This window comes from Sitodiplosis mosellana, unplaced genomic scaffold (genome assembly GCF_009176505.1).
Source record: "Sitodiplosis mosellana isolate CC-2019 unplaced genomic scaffold, AAFC_SMos_1.0 Smas_scaffold_6150, whole genome shotgun sequence".
Classification (NCBI taxonomy): Eukaryota; Metazoa; Arthropoda; class Insecta; order Diptera; family Cecidomyiidae; genus Sitodiplosis; species Sitodiplosis mosellana.
In genome coordinates, this window is record NW_022601391.1 from 4,609,306 (window position 1) to 4,625,814 (window position 16,509).

The window sequence follows — 16,509 nt, forward strand, 5'->3', positions numbered from 1 at the left end:
TTTCTTTTCTTGTGAGTCTTTTTCGTCTAATTAGCCTTTTGTCTACGTTCGATGAAATATGTCATTTTTTGCTTTTGACAATGATGACATAACCTCAAGGAGGAACTTCGAGTTGTTTTGTTCTATATAGTAAAAAACATTCAGACTCAAGATGAGGGTGTTCAAGAGTGTCATTTCTTTATTAAATAGACAAGCCAAAAAGGAAACATTGTCCGCAACAAATCGACTTTATAATAGTGATGGAAAGAGTGTTAATTGCAGGACTGATGCAGCCAAAAGCGTAGAGCAAACACAAAAAAATAATGAGCCTGAACGACAGAAATACAATCCAATCGTGGAAAGTCATTTTGAAGATGGTGTTTCAATAACATCGTATAACACAGTAAGAGTTACATTCAGTAAAACCAATGGTTCGAATTTTAGCACAAAAAACACTGATAGTGCCCAAATTGGTTTGCTTTCTTAGTTTGGATTCCGTTTGAACCAACAAATTTCAGTCATTGGTCCAGTTATTGTGTTTCCACGAACGGTCTTCTCATGGCATGTTGAAAGTGTTGAACGAATCAACGCTGATTCGCTGGTTATATTCGGTCTTGTGCAACCGAGAATCGAAACGCTAATCATCGGCACGGGAGAATTTGAGACGACATCGCATGTTGGCAAAAATATCTTGGAAATAGCACATAAACATAAAATTAATATCGAAATTCTTACAACGGAACTGGTCAGTCAAGAATTGATGATATCGGTGCATTTGACTTGTAGTTCTGACCATTTTTAGACCACCGCAATATAAATAAACAGCATTCAATTTAGATATAAATAGAAAGAATTGTTTTTGTTTTCAACAGTTATGCTTGCCCGTTTCGATTTGATTATGTGGTTGAATTTTACTTTGATACTACGGTAGAAATGGTTGGAACTACAGTTAAATCCTATCCTAGTATTCAAACATATGCTGAGATATTTGAGTTAATAGTATGTTTGTTCATTCATTCATAATCATCTATAGGCCTGTACACAATTCAATTATTTGAATGCGGAAGGTCGAATGATAGCAGCTGCATTAATTCCGCCAAAAGAAACACGGATTGGTGAAGATGACATTTTCTGCACGCAAAATTTCGATAGTAAATTATTCACAATTGACAGCATGCACACGGAGGATATCAGAAATTTTACAAAGAAAAAATAATTCGAAAAACCATACATTTTTTGCAATAACTTTCAATATCATGTCGCACTGAAAAAATAGTTATATTTCAATAAAACGATATTCAAAAATAATATATAGTTTACTTTGTATTTGGTCTGACATTCGACATTTATGATGCATTAGATAATAATATCGATTACTCCACGTAAATATCTTCTTCCATTTTCATTGGAGCATCGTTGTTTGTAATATCTGCCTCAATGGATGTTTGGCTGGGCTCATTAAGAACGATAGGCGTTGAAAAATACTTATTACTTGCATAATGTTCTTTAAAATATTCGCCACCATATTCTAGGTAATGATTTTTGGTTGTGAGATACTCATTGAAATTACTTAAATTAGCCAAGTCTTTTGCCCCATGCCATGCATTTAGGTTGACATTTTTCGCTACAACTACATTGAATACTGTTCGAAATGGTCGAATTTGCATCATTTCTCGGTTAAGTCGTTCTTTTAAACCTATCAAATGAGAAAAAAAATACATTAAACTCAGTTCAAAAGAAAATATATATAAATGCAACCTCTGAAGTTAGCACATCCACCGCTCAAAAGTATATTTTGCGATAAAAGTAGTTGATCTTCCGCTGAGAATTGCTGCAAAACATAATTTATCGTTTCTGTAATTCCAGCCTCTGAGCTTCCAATCATACTCGGTTGGAACAGAAGTTCCGGTGCTCTTATTGATTCCACACCCAGGTGTAGCTGTTCAAAACAAAAAGCGAATAAATATAGCTAAGAATTTTAAATTGAAACGACTACATTGGAATTGCATTTGAATTATGGCGACAAAATACAAACAAAATGAGAAATGTCAAAACAACACCTTACATAACCTTAAATTGCAAACAAATCAATCGGTTGTTAGTACATAACGATTATCACTTTACCCGTTTGAAAGTAGGAAAAAATTATGTTTAGGTTCGGCAAAGAGATACTTTTCCAAAATGTTTCATTGATTCGACGATTCAAATTGAATCAACCGCAAAATAAATTGACAAATCGGTTATATAGCAGCAGTTATGAGGGTGATGGTAAAACCAAAGTTAAAGTGTTGAATAATGATCCAGACATGGGATTGATGGTTAATTCATTCAGTGAAGTAGATATTATAAATAAGTAATTGATTATTTTCGACAGGATAATTGTCAATATTTTCTCCTTTTAGCTTGGCTTTCGACTCAATAACAAGTTCAGTGTAGTTGGACCAATGGTGATATTTCCTCGCACAGTTTTATCGTGGAATGTTAATTCGGTGGATGACATAAATGAACATTCGTTGCGATTATTATTGGCGCTCGATCCAAAATTAGAACTTTTAATTATCGGCACCGGCGACAAAGAGGTTACACCTGAACTAACTAATGCAATATTATCGATTGTAAAACCATACGGTATACGGATAGAATTATTAAAAACTGACGTGGTATGTCAATTTATCTCAATCAAATTTTTGGCAATGTAAATAGCCTTTGGCTTTTTTTACAGGCATGTACAACTTTCAATTTCATGAATGCTGAAAGTCGATTTATAGCCGCCGCTTTGATACCACCGAAGAAACTTAAATTCAATGATATGGATCTATTGGCGGTAGCCGAACGACAAAAGCAACTGTATGGACCGGATGAACATACGATAAAAATTACGTCTTAGTTTAATACTAGTTTTAATACCAATGTCATTTTAGGCAATAAAACCGAAAAAGTTAACACATTTCGAAGCAAGAACGATTGTTATTTACTTGATAGTTTTCAGCTGCACATTCTGGTACAAGTTGTGGTTCCTCGAACGATGGATCGTAATGCCTTAAAATGGTATCAAATTCCAACAATTTTTCGTTTTCTTCATCGCTATCGCTGTCATCATCTTTGCTGATTGTCTTGTATACATCCCAATCTTCGTCACGCATTCCAAAATCGTCATCATCCTTTTCTTTCCGTGCCAACTGTGATATGATGCGCATGCGCTCCTGTGCGGCAACCGTTCTTCTTTTGGCCAAATCTTGTTTTCGTTGTTTTCGTGAAATTCGTCGTTCCAATATTGCTGCACGTCTCTTTCGAATGTCACCGATCCATACGTCGATATGGATGTTAGTTGGCGGTTTTGGAACCTTTTCTTCAAAAGGATTATTTGCTGAAGTTTCCGCTTGACTTCCAGTTTTTTGCATTGCACGCTCAAGCCGATTCCCTACCGCTTGAATCGTTTTCTATAAATGATAATAAATAGCGTTTAGCACAATGAAACGAACAAACGAAAAAACGAATTCGTTACAACCTCCAATTCCTCACGATTGCTCAGTAAATTTTGCCGCATTTGCTTCTGATACTCTTTTGTTTCACCACGCTCATAACATTTCTTTATACCGGTTAGTTTTTCGAGTTGTTGTTTATCTTCAGCCAATCGTTCCTCTCGTTTTCGGGCGTTCATTTCAACCAGTCTTTTTGCCATTTCTCGTTTCTTCTCATTCTTTTGTTCAGCTAATTCGAGGATATACATTTTAGTTAGTAAGGTGAAATTTGAAAAAAAGGAGGAATTACTAACCTGTCAAAACAACATTTATCGAGTTAATCGGTACATTGTACGGTAGTTGGATTTTTTTCACGTTCTTTTCATAAAATTCCAAACTCGACCATTTTCTCAGCTCCTCTAAGTAATCATATGCAACAGAGCAGTGTGTGTGCAAAAGCCATTCAATTCGGCTTAATGAGATTGCATTTACATGAACGGGATACTTTAACTGCAGCAACCGATGGAGGAATGTAATTATTTGAAATCCACCCAAATTAATACGACGTATTTTTGTATATTGTGCGATCCCATCTAAGATGGGAATCACATGGATTGTGTAGTATCCAAATGAAACTATCAACCCATTTTTTCCAAGATTATTGTGAGCGAAACTAAACAGCGAATCGATTCCATAACAAATAGCCGGCACATCATAGCACTCGAATAACAGTTCGGACATAACTAAAAGAAAATCAGATTATTATGCTTATTTGAAACTTTCATTTGAAACCAAGGAAGAACAAGGTCAGGTTACGTTGTCTGCAATAGTTGGGATTGGCAATACATTCCGTCAACACAATCGGATGATTTACACAGTTTTCTGTATCGATTGCCAAGTGGCGGAATATGTCATCAAAGATTTGTTCTTGGTTGTAATAATGCGTCACAACATTTCTATCAAACTGGAAAATATGCCGTAATATTTTAGTTTTCATACTGATTTTTTATTATAATCATATTATATTTGAGACATACTTGTGTTCGTAACTGGTATCGCATCGTTTCAATATTCACAATATCATTGCCAATTTGTATTGGTTGAATCAGTGGCAATTCACCGTCTTTTTTTGCCTTTTCTCTTCGTGGTTTAGCAATCAAATTCCGGAATATCATCATTGGATTGTCGTTGGAGGCCCAACCAACACGACACTCATATGAACCTACAAAACAAGGATTGTTTGCATTTAAATGACCACTAAACCGCCAAATTGGTTTTGGCTATTCATATATTTACCATTTTCAATGATTAAAGGAGTTTGGCTTGCTTTCACCTGGGGACTATACTCATGAATAATATCCGGAACCACCTTGAATCCTTGCAATTCAAAAATACTCATTTTTATTTAAACAAAAAAAAAGTTGCAAACAATATGGTTGTAATTTTGTTTATATCTCAAAGAACTATGTGATGACAAGCCGATAGCGGTAATGCGTTGTAAAACAGACGCTGCGTTACGATACGATATCCCTGTGAAATATTTTTTCCTGCGGACATATAATTGAAATGTAAAAAAAAAACATTCATAAGTAGGTTTCATTTCATTTTGTTCATCATGTAAATAAAATTTTGATACAAAGCGTTTTGTTATTGCAATACAAATGCCTAATATAAAAACTAATATCAACGTCGAAACCATTATGTTCCAACAACGTGAAGTTGGTGCCTTAAATAAATGTCAAGCCGATGTGACTGTATTGCTAGCAGAAACTTGGAAGGTGCGTTTCATAGAATTCTCACACATAAAATGAAAAATGGTGTCGATATAACTAACAACTTACATATTTTCCCGAAAATTTGGTTATTCGTTGTTGAATCGTCAAAGTGAGTGGTCGTATTGAGTTTCATTCTCGGTAAATTTATTGAAAAGAAATAAAATTGAGACACCAGTGATTTTTCCATAATATTATTGTGCTTAAAATATAGTCAATTCACATAAGTAGTGTCAGTGGATTCGTTGACGACGACAATTCCTACATTTGCTTTGTAAAGAGTTCTGCATTTGTATCAGTTGGTTCTAATTGCTGTTCAAAACTAAACAGTTCGAACATATACAAGACATTCCTTTGTCGATAAGTGTGTAATTTGTAGTGAAAATGTCCGATTCGGAAGTGAGCAATATGTCGGATAGCGGCTCAGATGCTCGAAGCGATGTTTCAAATCGGAGCCGCAGCGGTACACCGAGGAGCAGAAGTCGTTCATGTAAGCAAACAGAACAGTGAAATTCAACAGATGCATGACATTAACTTTTCGAAATATTTTTCCTAGATTCAAGATCGAAATCCCGCTCCAGATCACGTTCAGGTATGTTACATTCATTCACATTGCTGTTTCAAAGAAATGACCTCAAAGTAAACAAAATACAAATTGAACAATATTTCGATCATTTTGATTTTCTAGGCTCACGGTCTTCAAACGAAGAAATCGAAGATGAAGAGGAGCCAGAAGGTGAAGATTTGGACGATTCGGAAGAAGACGATGACAGACCCAAGAAAAAGAAGAAGAAGGAACGCTATGGGTAATTGAATGAAAGGTGTTTTTCAAATAAAATCATGGCTTATTGTACATTTTTCGTTTGCATTATATTGTGAAATACAGTGGATTCATTATTGATGAAGCAGAAGTTGATGACGAGGTGGACGAAGATGAAGAATGGGAAGATGGCGCCAATGAAATAGGCATTGTCAATGAAGTCGATGAAATTGGGCCAACAGCTCGCGAAATCGAGATCCGTCGCCGTGGAAATTTATGGGAGTAAGACAAATCGGTGTTAATCTTTTAAAATGAACAATCGAAATTAAAAATTTCATTATTGAAATTAAAGCACTCAAAAAGAAGACGAAATTGAAGAATACTTGCGAAAGCGTTACGCTGATGAATCAATTGCCAGAAGACATTTTGGAGATGGAGGTGAGGAGATGTCTAACGAAATCACACAACAAACATTGCTGCCAGCCATTAAGTAAGTGGAAATTTGGAAAAATGCAGATCGCCCGTTTCCATATATCGAATAATTAATATCATTCCATAGAGATCCAAACTTATGGATGGTCAAATGTCGAATTGGTGAAGAAAAAGCGACTGTTTTGCTCTTGATGCGTAAATTTCTAACTTTTCGTAACACTGACGAACCGCTGCAAATCAAATCCGTTGTTGCACCAGAAGGTGTTAAGGGCTACATTTATGTAGAAGCATACAAACAAACGCATGTCAAAGCGGCCATAAACAATGTTGGAAATCTCCGTCTTGGACAATGGAAACAAGAAATGGTACCGATCAAAGAAATGACCGATGTATTGAAAGTAGTCAAAGAACAGACTGGACTAAAGCCAAAACAATGGGTTAGACTACGTCGGGGTCAATATAAAGATGACATTGCACAAGTCGATTATGTGGATATGGCACAAAATCAAGTGCATTTAAAACTTCTACCACGTATCGATTACACACGTTTGCGTGGTGCACTCCGAACAAATCAACCTGAAGCTGAAAACAATAAACGAAAACTGAAACGAAGACCACCAGCAAAACCGTTTGATCCAGAAGCTATTCGGTAAGCACCAGCATACTCTTGAGTATATAATAATCATTTTCATCCTTAAAATTATTTTTCTTTTGTTGCAGCGCAATCGGTGGAGAGATCACGTCGGACGGTGACTTTTTGATTTTCGAAGGAAATCGCTATTCACGCAAAGGCTTCCTGTATAAAAACTTTTTAATGTCAGCCATTCTATCTGAAGGTGTAAAACCGACACTTGCCGAATTGGAACGATTTGAAGAACAGCCGGAGGGTAAATATTGACGAGATGATGTGTATATAAAAATTAATGTTGTGGTAATTATACTATTCTATTCTATTCTTGTTTTTCGTAGAAATAAACATTGAACTGGCAGTCTCAAGTAAAGAAGACCCCACATCAACTCACTCATTTTCAATGGGAGACAATGTGGAAGTCTGTGTGGGCGACTTGGAAAACTTACAAGCCAAAATTATTGCAATCGATGGGCATATGATTACGGTAATGCCAAAGCATGAGGAGCTTAAAGATCCATTGATTTTCAAGGCGAACGAGTTGCGAAAATACTTCAAAACTGGTGATCATGCAAAAGTACTTGCTGGTCGCTATGAAGGTGAAACTGGTCTGATTGTTCGAGTTGAGCCGTCACGTGTGGTCCTTGTCTCCGATTTGACGATGCACGAATTAGAAGTGTTGCCACGAGACTTACAACTTTGTACAGATATGGCAACTGGTGTCGATTCATTGGGCCAGTTCCAATGGGGAGACTTGGTGCAACTTGAGTAAGTAATCAACGATTCAGCCGAAATCAATCGCTGAGAATTATTTTAAAACCGTCTTCATTCTTTTGGAATACAGTGCACAAACGGTGGGTGTTATCGTTCGATTGGAACGAGAAAATTTCCACGTGTTAGGTATGCATGGTAAAGTTATCGAGTGCAAACCGACTGCATTGCAAAAACGCCGTGAAAATCAAAATACAGTTGCACTGGACTCGGAACAGAATCAAATACGTCGCAAGGATATCGTAAAAGTGTTGGAAGGGCCGCATGCCGGTCGAGATGGTGAAATCAAGCATTTATATCGTAGCTTGGCTTTTTTACACTCACGAATGTACACCGAAAATGGTGGAATATTTGTGTGCAAAACGAGACATTTAAAATTGGCTGGAGGTAATAAGAACAATACAAACTTGACCAATCCAATAGGAATGATCGGATTTTCGGTATGTAGCACATCGGCGACAACTACATTTCATGGATTATACAATTTGTGCTTTATATAATCATTTCATTGTAGCTAATGTCGCCGAGAATTCAGTCGCCAATGCATCCAGCTGGCGGCAATCGAGGAGGAAGAGGTGGAATGCGTGGCAGAGGCGCTGGCCGCGGTGGAATCTCACGTGATCGTGAAATTATTGGTAAAAGTATCAAAATCACAGGCGGATGGTATAAAGGTGCTGTTGGAATTATTAAAGATGCAACCGCAGCTACTGCTCGTGTCGAGCTGCATTCCTCATGTCAGACCATTTCGGTCGATCGTAACCATATAGCAGTTGTTGGTGCACCAGCCAAAGATGGCAGCATCACGGTGTATGGTCGTACACCATCTCGTACGCCCTATGGATCACAAACCCCCATATATATGGGCTCAAAGACACCATTGCATGGAAGTGCTACTCCACAATACGATGGCAGCCGTACTCCATTGCATGGCAGTATGACTCCATCCCACGATGGCTCAATGACGCCAAGAACCGGAGCATGGGATCCAACAGTTACAAATACACCAGCCCGAAGCGCAGACTACGATTATTTGGAAGATCCATCACCAAGTCCAGGTTACAATCCAAACACACCGGGCTATTCAATGAATACACCGTTCGCACCGCATACACCGGGCAATATGTACGGATCAGATCAGGGATACAGTCCATATCAACAGAGTCCAAGTCCAAGCACATCATCCTATCAAATCGGTCATTTGGAAACACCGTCACCAACTGCTTATTCGCCGAACACACCAAGCGTACCGCCATACTCGCCATACAATAATCCACAAACACCGGGCGCCGGTTTGGATCAGCAGATGGGCGATTGGTGTACGACTGAATGTCAAGTCAAGGTTGTTATTTTCATCTAATTCTTTTACCCTGTTATTTTCATCTAATTTTTTTTTTCATTTTATCAATCGATACTAGACAATCTATCTCGAATTAAAGTATCATTGTAATTTTGATTTTAATTTTTATTCTTTCCAGATTCGTAGCCATTCAGACCCTGCATTGATTGGACAAACGGCTACGATTAAGACGGTCAACAATATGATTTGCTCGGTATATTTGCCAGCTGAAGAACGAACAGTTGCCGTCGAAAGTGATCAACTTGAACCAATACCACCATCAGTGAACGATCATTTCAAAGTTATTATGGGCGAGGATCGCGAGTCGATTGGTGTCGTTCTCACTATTGACAACAACAAAGCCATTTGCAACATCAATGATGAAACCACTTATAAATCACTATCCGAACTTTGCTTGATTTAAACCATCAATTGTCTCTTGTCAGTAGCGTGAAGGATTAAATGAAAATACCAATTAAGCTTTGTAAGTCTTGGAATGAAGTAATGGAAAACGAAAACAAAAGTAAAGGCCTTGCAGAGATTACGATAGCAGAAAATAGGCTTAAAATATAAAAAAAGTAAAAAATAATATTAATCACCATTGGATTGTAATTAAAAATGAGTATAACGGGATGAATAAAATGACATTAAATGAAATCAATGGGTTGATCGAAGAACATTTTTGAATATTTTGTTGAGATATCATTTGGCGACGTCCGGATGTTGATGATGAATAATTGGAGAAGCACTGTTTAAGCTCACCTAATTACCTAAACCCATGTACTTGTAAATCTCCCCACACCAATTACATGGGAATATTGCACTTTGCACATCACTTATTATATAATAAAACGCATAGAATGCTAGAATTGTTTTATTACATGATTATTGGCGCAAAATTAAAAATATAAATAGTATAAAATATTTGCAAATCAGATTTACGTGCGCTTCAGATTTACATGCCGTTTCATTGAATTAAATACCAATATCATCGTTCACATGCCATTATATGCAGGACCACCACCGCCTTCAGGAACAACCCAATTTATGTTCTGTGATACGTCTTTGATGTCGCATGTCTTGCAGTGAATACAATTCTGAGCGTTGATCTGTAGTTTTGTGTTGCCACCTTCTTCATTGGGTACAAATTCATAGACACCAGCTGGACAAAATCGTGCTTCAGGTCCACCGTAAACCGATAAATTTACATCCACCGGTATTTTATCATCTTTCAAAGTTAAATGGGCTGGTTGGTCACCTGAACCGAAAAAAATGCGTACAGATTAGAATGGAAATAAATTGAATGAATACTCCATCATTTCTGAGTAAGCCAAATGCTATTACCTTCATGATTGGTTCCAGTCAGTGCAACCGATGATAGTAAATCGAATGTAATTTTATTGTCTGGTTTTGGATATTCGATCTGTTTACATTCATTGATCGGTTTCAAGCGCTTATGGTCTGGAGCACCGTGTGATAACGTCCATGGTTCTCGCCCACCCAAAAATATCGTAAATCCAGTTCCGATAAAACCGCCATATAAACCAAGACTAGTGTGAAATGAAGGCCGTACATTTCGAACTTTCTTCAGATCTTTCCAAATGAACGATGATTTTATTCTGTAATGTGGAAGAAGCCAGAGGTTAGCTAATTCTAGAAGCAAAAAATTATCTCTACAAATCAATGAATTGCTACGAATAATAAAAAGTATTCATTCAATTACAGACACATAAAGAGACGTGCACAAATCGGACGTTCACATGCCCACATCTGAAGTGTTTTTTTTTTCAAAATTTTACATGGTTCTTTTACTTGAGTGATTATACATACTTGTCTGCATAGCTCTTTGGTTCCAGGCCGATTGTTTCTTGGGGTTTTTCTGACCAAATCTCATCTAAGACACTTTCAGCGGCTAACATTCCGCTCTTCATAGCATAATGTGATCCTTTGATACGAGGCACATTCAAAAATCCGGCAGAGCACCCTGAATTGCGAAAAGGGACGACAAAATTTCAATTAAAGAATCAAATGTTTAAATTTCAGTGACAAACCCGTCAAACAGCCTCCGGGGAATGTTAATTTGGGCAGGGATTGAAATCCACCTTCGTTAATTGCTCTGGCACCATACGCAATCCGGGTGCTTCCTTCTAATGTTTTTCGAATGCTTGGATGTGTTTTGAACTTTTGAAATTCCTGATATGGACTAAGCCATGGATTTGAATAATCCAAGCCGACAACGAAACCAATCGCAATCAATGGTGTGTCTTCGTTCAAATGATACAAGAATGATCCTCCGTAGGTATTTTTATCCAATGGCCATCCAGCAGTATGTTCAACCAAACCTGGTTTATGTTGTTCAGCTGGGATTTCCCACACTTCTTTCAAACCAATGCCATAAGTTTGTGGCTCACTATTTTCCGTTAAATTAAATCTGCTAAGCATTTGTTTTGTGAGATGTCCACGGCATCCTTCAGCGAAAATGGTTGTTTTGCCATAAATTTCCATACCACGAGCAAATGTATCCTTTGGTGCACCATCTTTTCCAATGCCCATATCATTTGTTGCAATACCCTTAACGCTACCGTCTTCGTGATATAACACTTCAGCTGCTGCACAACCGGGATAAATTTCAACGCCCAAAGATTCAGCAACTTCACCCAACCATCGCACGACATGACCCAAACGTACAATATAATTACCGCGATTGTCCATTGGCCATCCAGGGAAAATCGGTATATTTATGCGTGATGTTTCAGTTAAAAGGGAAAACACATCATGCGTTACAGGTGTTTTTAATGGATGATCCATTTCCTTCCAGTTTGGAAGCAATTCATTTATACTGATTGGATCTAATACAGCGCCCGATAAAATATGCCCACCGATCTCAGCCGCCTTTTCAACTACGCACACACGAATCTCTTTTTCTTTTTCAGCTGCAAGTTGCTTGGCCCGAATTGCTGCTGACAAACCAGCCGGTCCACCACCAACAATTACGATATCAACTTCGTCAGCATCACGTTCCATAGATACATCTTTCCAACGCGGATCACTTTCACGCGGATAAACGGTGTAATGTGTTGTAATTTTTGGATATTTTGCTGCCTCGGTTGAATACAAACATTTCAAAAGATGACGAGTCTGTCGGATAATAGACACTGTATAGAGAGAAAAAAATCAATGACTTAAACTTATGTTAAGAAATAAATTCATAATTTATATAGAAGTTAAACTACCAAGGAAAAAACAAAAATCGTCCTAACACTCCCGAAAAAATCTATCTGTATTGATACAGAAATCATAATTCTTTTTTCTAGTGAAAGAAGTGAAGTTTTCTTTTCATAGCATCTTAATATTGACCTTTCGACTCTTTATTTAATAAAAAAAAACCTACTCAGCTGATTTAGACAAAAAAAAAAACAATGACGTCAAAAAGGAAGAAAAATAGAATATTCTGTCGAGATTTGGTTTAAGGAATAAATTGGGTCAGAGATCAAAGTACAATCATGATTTTTCACAATCTAAAAAATATCCACAGGTACTTGAATGTTCAAAAAGTTGAAAAAGTTCCGTACCACTCGAACTATTCAGCAAACGAAACATTGATGAGGATTGGTTGATTTAATGTGCAACAAAATGTCGATGTTGTTTTGAGAAATTTGTCCACACAAACAAATGAAAATTTTCACGGAAAATATCCGTAACAAAACGTATAGCAATGCCCGACCAAGTATTTTTTTATTGATAAAGCACTGTTTACGCAATAAAAGAAAATATGTCGAAACAAGGCGCCGAAAAACGAAAACCAAAATAAGTGAAAAATTGTCAATCAATCTAATTTTAAAAACGATCAAAAACTAAATAAATAGACTTTGTACAGAAAGTGAAGTTTGCAAACTTGTTGTTGTTTAAATTTCAAAATAATCAAACAATTTAGCAATGGCCAAATGTTCACAAAATAAATGTCAAAATTGATAGTAGATTAAGTACATAACGCCACCTGGTGTCTCACTTTTGACATTGAATTAGACCAAAACTGGCGGCATACACACATACAACATGAAACCCGATTGGGAATGTGATTGTGACGGTATGTGTGGTTGTGCACAAATGTAACAAATGAAGAGAAAGTAAAGAGCTGACCAGTGATTAAAGTTATTTGATCCGAGTAAAAGCAGTCGTACTCAGGTCTACTGTCATTATGGAGGTAAGAAATCGTCACGCTCGAAATATATATATGGTGATTTGTCCAATAGTTTGGGTTCATTACATGTTATACGTTTTGAAAAGAAAAACCTGTTATTTTTACATCAAATGTTTTACACAATCAATGTTGATATTGGAAGAAATTTGAAATAGGGGACAATTTACCGCATTTTTACAAGAAATTTCGTTGTTCTTTATCAATTTTCTCAATCAATGTTCTATTTTGTTGGTAGATTGAAATTTTATATGCACATAATTCCAAATCAGCCGGTAAAGTAAATTTACCAGAAACTGCTACGGTGGTTGATGTCAAGGTGCAGGTGCATAAATTAGCATCTCATTTATATGTTGAACGACAATCGATTCGACTGGAAGCGCGTGGTAAAACCTTGAAAGATAGTGACACATTACAAAGTCTCAATTTGATGTCGGGCAGCAAACTCTACGTTAAAGATTTAGGACCACAAATCGGTTGGAGCACCGTATTTCTGTGCGAATATGCAGGACCATTGGCAGTTTATTTGTGGGTTTACCAAAGACCATGGATTTTCTTTGGAAACGTTGCAGGAGCATCATATTCTACTACACAACAGTATGTTAATTCGGTCTATTTTAATTTTTAATTTATACATTTATATTTCAAAAAAAAAAACAATGACTGGATATTTTTGTTCAATTTATTATAATAATTAGTATTGCTGCCGTATGCTATACAGTTCACTATTTGAAGAGACTGTATGAAACAATGTTTGTGCACCGTTTTTCACATGCCACCATGCCACTGATGAATCTTTTCAAAAACTGTGCATATTACTGGGGATTCACTGCATATGTCGCTTATCATGTTTGTCACCCGTTGTACACTCCACCATCATCATTCCAAACATACATCGGATTGGCAGGATTTGCGGTAATACTTTGCACAAATGTTACACATTTCCAAACATTCACAAAAGCACACCTTAGCATGCAGTATATTCTATGCTATCTGCCCAACAGACAAGCATACCGTTATGCTGCCTTATCAGTAAAGGTCCCTCGTTTACACTCTTATTTTCTCAAAATTCCGATTGTGTTAGTTAGTTAGGGTCAAATGATGGCGAATGACAACAATTATTAATTCCCGAAATTCTTTGGGGGTAGTTTTATGGGGTCGAAATTTCGGAACCCCCTATTTCCTGGACGCCATAGCTTCTAAGCGGATGGGAATTTGTGAAAATTGTCTTCGACAATGTTGTAGATCTAGTCGAAATTAAAAACTTTGCCGAACAAATCATCCCAAAAAACCAGCCTTCAGGTTTGATCTTATCAAAATGAACAATATTGCCGAACACTTTATCTCCAAAAACCACCCCCTTAGGCTGTAGGGTGGCTCAAAAAACTCAGATTTTCGGGGTGAATTTTAGACCTGAAGGGTGGTTTTTTGGGGATGATTTGTTCGACAAAGTTTTTAATTTCAGCTAGATCTACAACATTGCCGAGACACTTTTCACAAATTCCCATCCGCTTAGAAGCAATGGTGTCCAGAAAATAGGGGGTTCCGAACTTTCGACCACCCTAAAACTACCCCCAAATTGTCATTCGTCATTATTTGAGCCCAACTAACTAACCCCATCGGAATTTTGAAAAAATAAGAGTGTAAACGAGGGACCTTTACTGGTTAGTCTGATTTGTACTCTTTATTGTGTATTTGTCTCATGAGAATTTTGTTTTTTTTTCACTTTTGATTATAGCTTTGTGAATTAGGAAATTTGTCAACACACATTGCTCTTCGTAACTTACGGCCACCAGGAACAAGAGTGCGTAAGATTCCAATTCCAGACTGGAATCCATTGACACAGTTGTTCAAGTGAGTAATTTCTCATAAAATTGGTGTAAATGTGTACCAATTACGGAGTTCACTAATTAACATTTACCACATGTAGACGATCCACTTTTAAGAACTATATAAAAATTCTGTATTTTTCTACCGTTTTAGTTATGTGTCCTGCCCTAACTACACATACGAAGTTGGTTCCTGGCTTTGCTTCTCGATTTTAACCAATTGCATTCCCGCATTCATCTTTACATTTGCTGGTTTCTACCAAATGGCCGTGTGGGCACTCGGCAAACATCGAAACTATAAGAATGAATTCAAAAACTACCCCAAATCACGGAAGGCAATCGTTCCTTTCGTTCTTTAAATAGCAGAGATTCAAATATAGAGAGATATATGCGAAATGATGCAATTTAGTCTAGCTGCATTTGGGACATTTTAATTTATTTTTTATTTAATTTTGTGCCCATCACAGCTGGATGAGAATTAATATTTTAGAATATCTCCATCTATATAATAAATCCTGCTGATTAGAAACAACTCAATTAATAATCTTTAAAGCTTTCCATAAATTTACTTAACAAAAAATGTGTCAGAAAAAATCACCAGGATTTTGAACAAAATCCAAATGAAATTGTAGATTGCATTGTTCTTTTTTGTATCTAAAAACTGTGCAATTGATTTAAATTACAGCGTAAAATATGGGATGGTTTGGCGATTCAAACAAGAAACAAACGATTTGATCAAAAACTCATTACGAAATGGGCACGAAATATTCATTTAATCATATAATTCTTATAATTTTGCTTCGATTCACCGAAATCTTTTTAGCGTTAAATCCACAGAACATAATTGACTGGGATTTTTTTTGTCAAAAACTTGTCTATTTAGGAAATGACTTACAATTCAATAAATTTTCGACGTTTATCATGCGAAAATGTGTCACAAAAATTTGGTTGAATTATAAGGCACAGAACTCCAAATATCCAAAACAACCGGCAATTAACAAATATCTCAGGTGGACATTCAGCCAATTTGTTCTCCTGTTACATCTATCAATCGGAGTTAAAATATATTTCTGGGAAGATGGAATCAAATGTCACAGCTCATGGTGTAATTTTAATTGGTGCAAGAGAAAATTGTTGACTAAAATTCATCCATTCCTTATCATTAACATACAATGTTATAAATAAAATGCAATGAAATGGAATGAAATTAAAAAAATGAAAAGTTGTTTAATTCATGAAACATAGCTTGAAATATAGCTGTTTGATGATTGGACCATTTAGAATAAAAGTGACCGCTTAGAATTAGCTGGTCTCCAAAATTGTAGCTTTTGAGAATGCCCTTA

The 16,509-nt window shown here is 36.6% G+C and overlaps 6 protein-coding genes across 6 annotated transcripts; 4 read left to right on the top strand and 2 right to left on the bottom strand.

The window, feature by feature from the left end:
- Positions 1–65: 65 nt before the first annotated feature.
- Positions 66–1,287, top strand: LOC129574255 (NADH dehydrogenase [ubiquinone] 1 alpha subcomplex assembly factor 3-like). Its single transcript, XM_055456035.1, has 3 exons — positions 66–382; positions 467–724; positions 1,013–1,287. The coding sequence occupies exons 1-3, from the start codon at positions 152–154 to the stop codon at positions 1,193–1,195; spliced, it is 672 nt and encodes a 223-aa protein (XP_055312010.1). The 5' UTR covers positions 66–151; the 3' UTR covers positions 1,196–1,287.
- Positions 1,285–4,907, bottom strand: LOC129574247 (actin-related protein 5). Its single transcript, XM_055456021.1, has 8 exons — positions 4,737–4,907; positions 4,478–4,662; positions 4,257–4,404; positions 3,755–4,183; positions 3,488–3,690; positions 2,955–3,419; positions 1,738–1,918; positions 1,285–1,675 (listed from the first exon to the last, which is right to left on the bottom strand). The coding sequence occupies exons 1-8, from the start codon at positions 4,837–4,839 to the stop codon at positions 1,353–1,355; spliced, it is 2,037 nt and encodes a 678-aa protein (XP_055311996.1). The 5' UTR covers positions 4,840–4,907; the 3' UTR covers positions 1,285–1,352.
- LOC129574256 (NADH dehydrogenase [ubiquinone] 1 alpha subcomplex assembly factor 3-like) lies at positions 1,851–2,937 on the top strand. Its single transcript, XM_055456036.1, has 3 exons — positions 1,851–2,315; positions 2,382–2,639; positions 2,702–2,937. The coding sequence occupies exons 1-3, from the start codon at positions 2,127–2,129 to the stop codon at positions 2,864–2,866; spliced, it is 612 nt and encodes a 203-aa protein (XP_055312011.1). The 5' UTR covers positions 1,851–2,126; the 3' UTR covers positions 2,867–2,937.
- A 13-nt stretch (positions 4,908–4,920) lies between the features above and the next one.
- LOC129574243 (transcription elongation factor SPT5) lies at positions 4,921–9,796 on the top strand. Its single transcript, XM_055455986.1, has 11 exons — positions 4,921–5,702; positions 5,769–5,804; positions 5,901–6,018; positions 6,099–6,254; positions 6,325–6,462; positions 6,532–7,053; positions 7,125–7,291; positions 7,374–7,800; positions 7,877–8,243; positions 8,318–9,142; positions 9,279–9,796. Exons 1-11 carry the CDS (start codon positions 5,597–5,599, stop codon positions 9,561–9,563), a joined length of 3,147 nt encoding a protein of 1,048 aa, XP_055311961.1. The 5' UTR covers positions 4,921–5,596; the 3' UTR covers positions 9,564–9,796.
- Positions 9,797–10,000: 204 nt separating this feature from the next.
- LOC129574249 (electron transfer flavoprotein-ubiquinone oxidoreductase, mitochondrial) lies at positions 10,001–13,121 on the bottom strand. Its single transcript, XM_055456025.1, has 5 exons — positions 12,712–13,121; positions 11,191–12,294; positions 10,970–11,123; positions 10,484–10,758; positions 10,001–10,397 (listed from the first exon to the last, which is right to left on the bottom strand). Exons 1-5 carry the CDS (start codon positions 12,737–12,739, stop codon positions 10,135–10,137), a joined length of 1,824 nt encoding a protein of 607 aa, XP_055312000.1. The 5' UTR covers positions 12,740–13,121; the 3' UTR covers positions 10,001–10,134.
- Positions 13,122–13,185: 64 nt separating this feature from the next.
- On the top strand, positions 13,186–16,382 carry LOC129574253 (probable very-long-chain enoyl-CoA reductase art-1). Its single transcript, XM_055456033.1, has 5 exons — positions 13,186–13,343; positions 13,576–13,934; positions 14,036–14,252; positions 15,076–15,191; positions 15,321–16,382. Exons 1-5 carry the CDS (start codon positions 13,338–13,340, stop codon positions 15,523–15,525), a joined length of 903 nt encoding a protein of 300 aa, XP_055312008.1. The 5' UTR covers positions 13,186–13,337; the 3' UTR covers positions 15,526–16,382.
- The last annotated feature ends 127 nt before the right edge of the window (positions 16,383–16,509 follow it).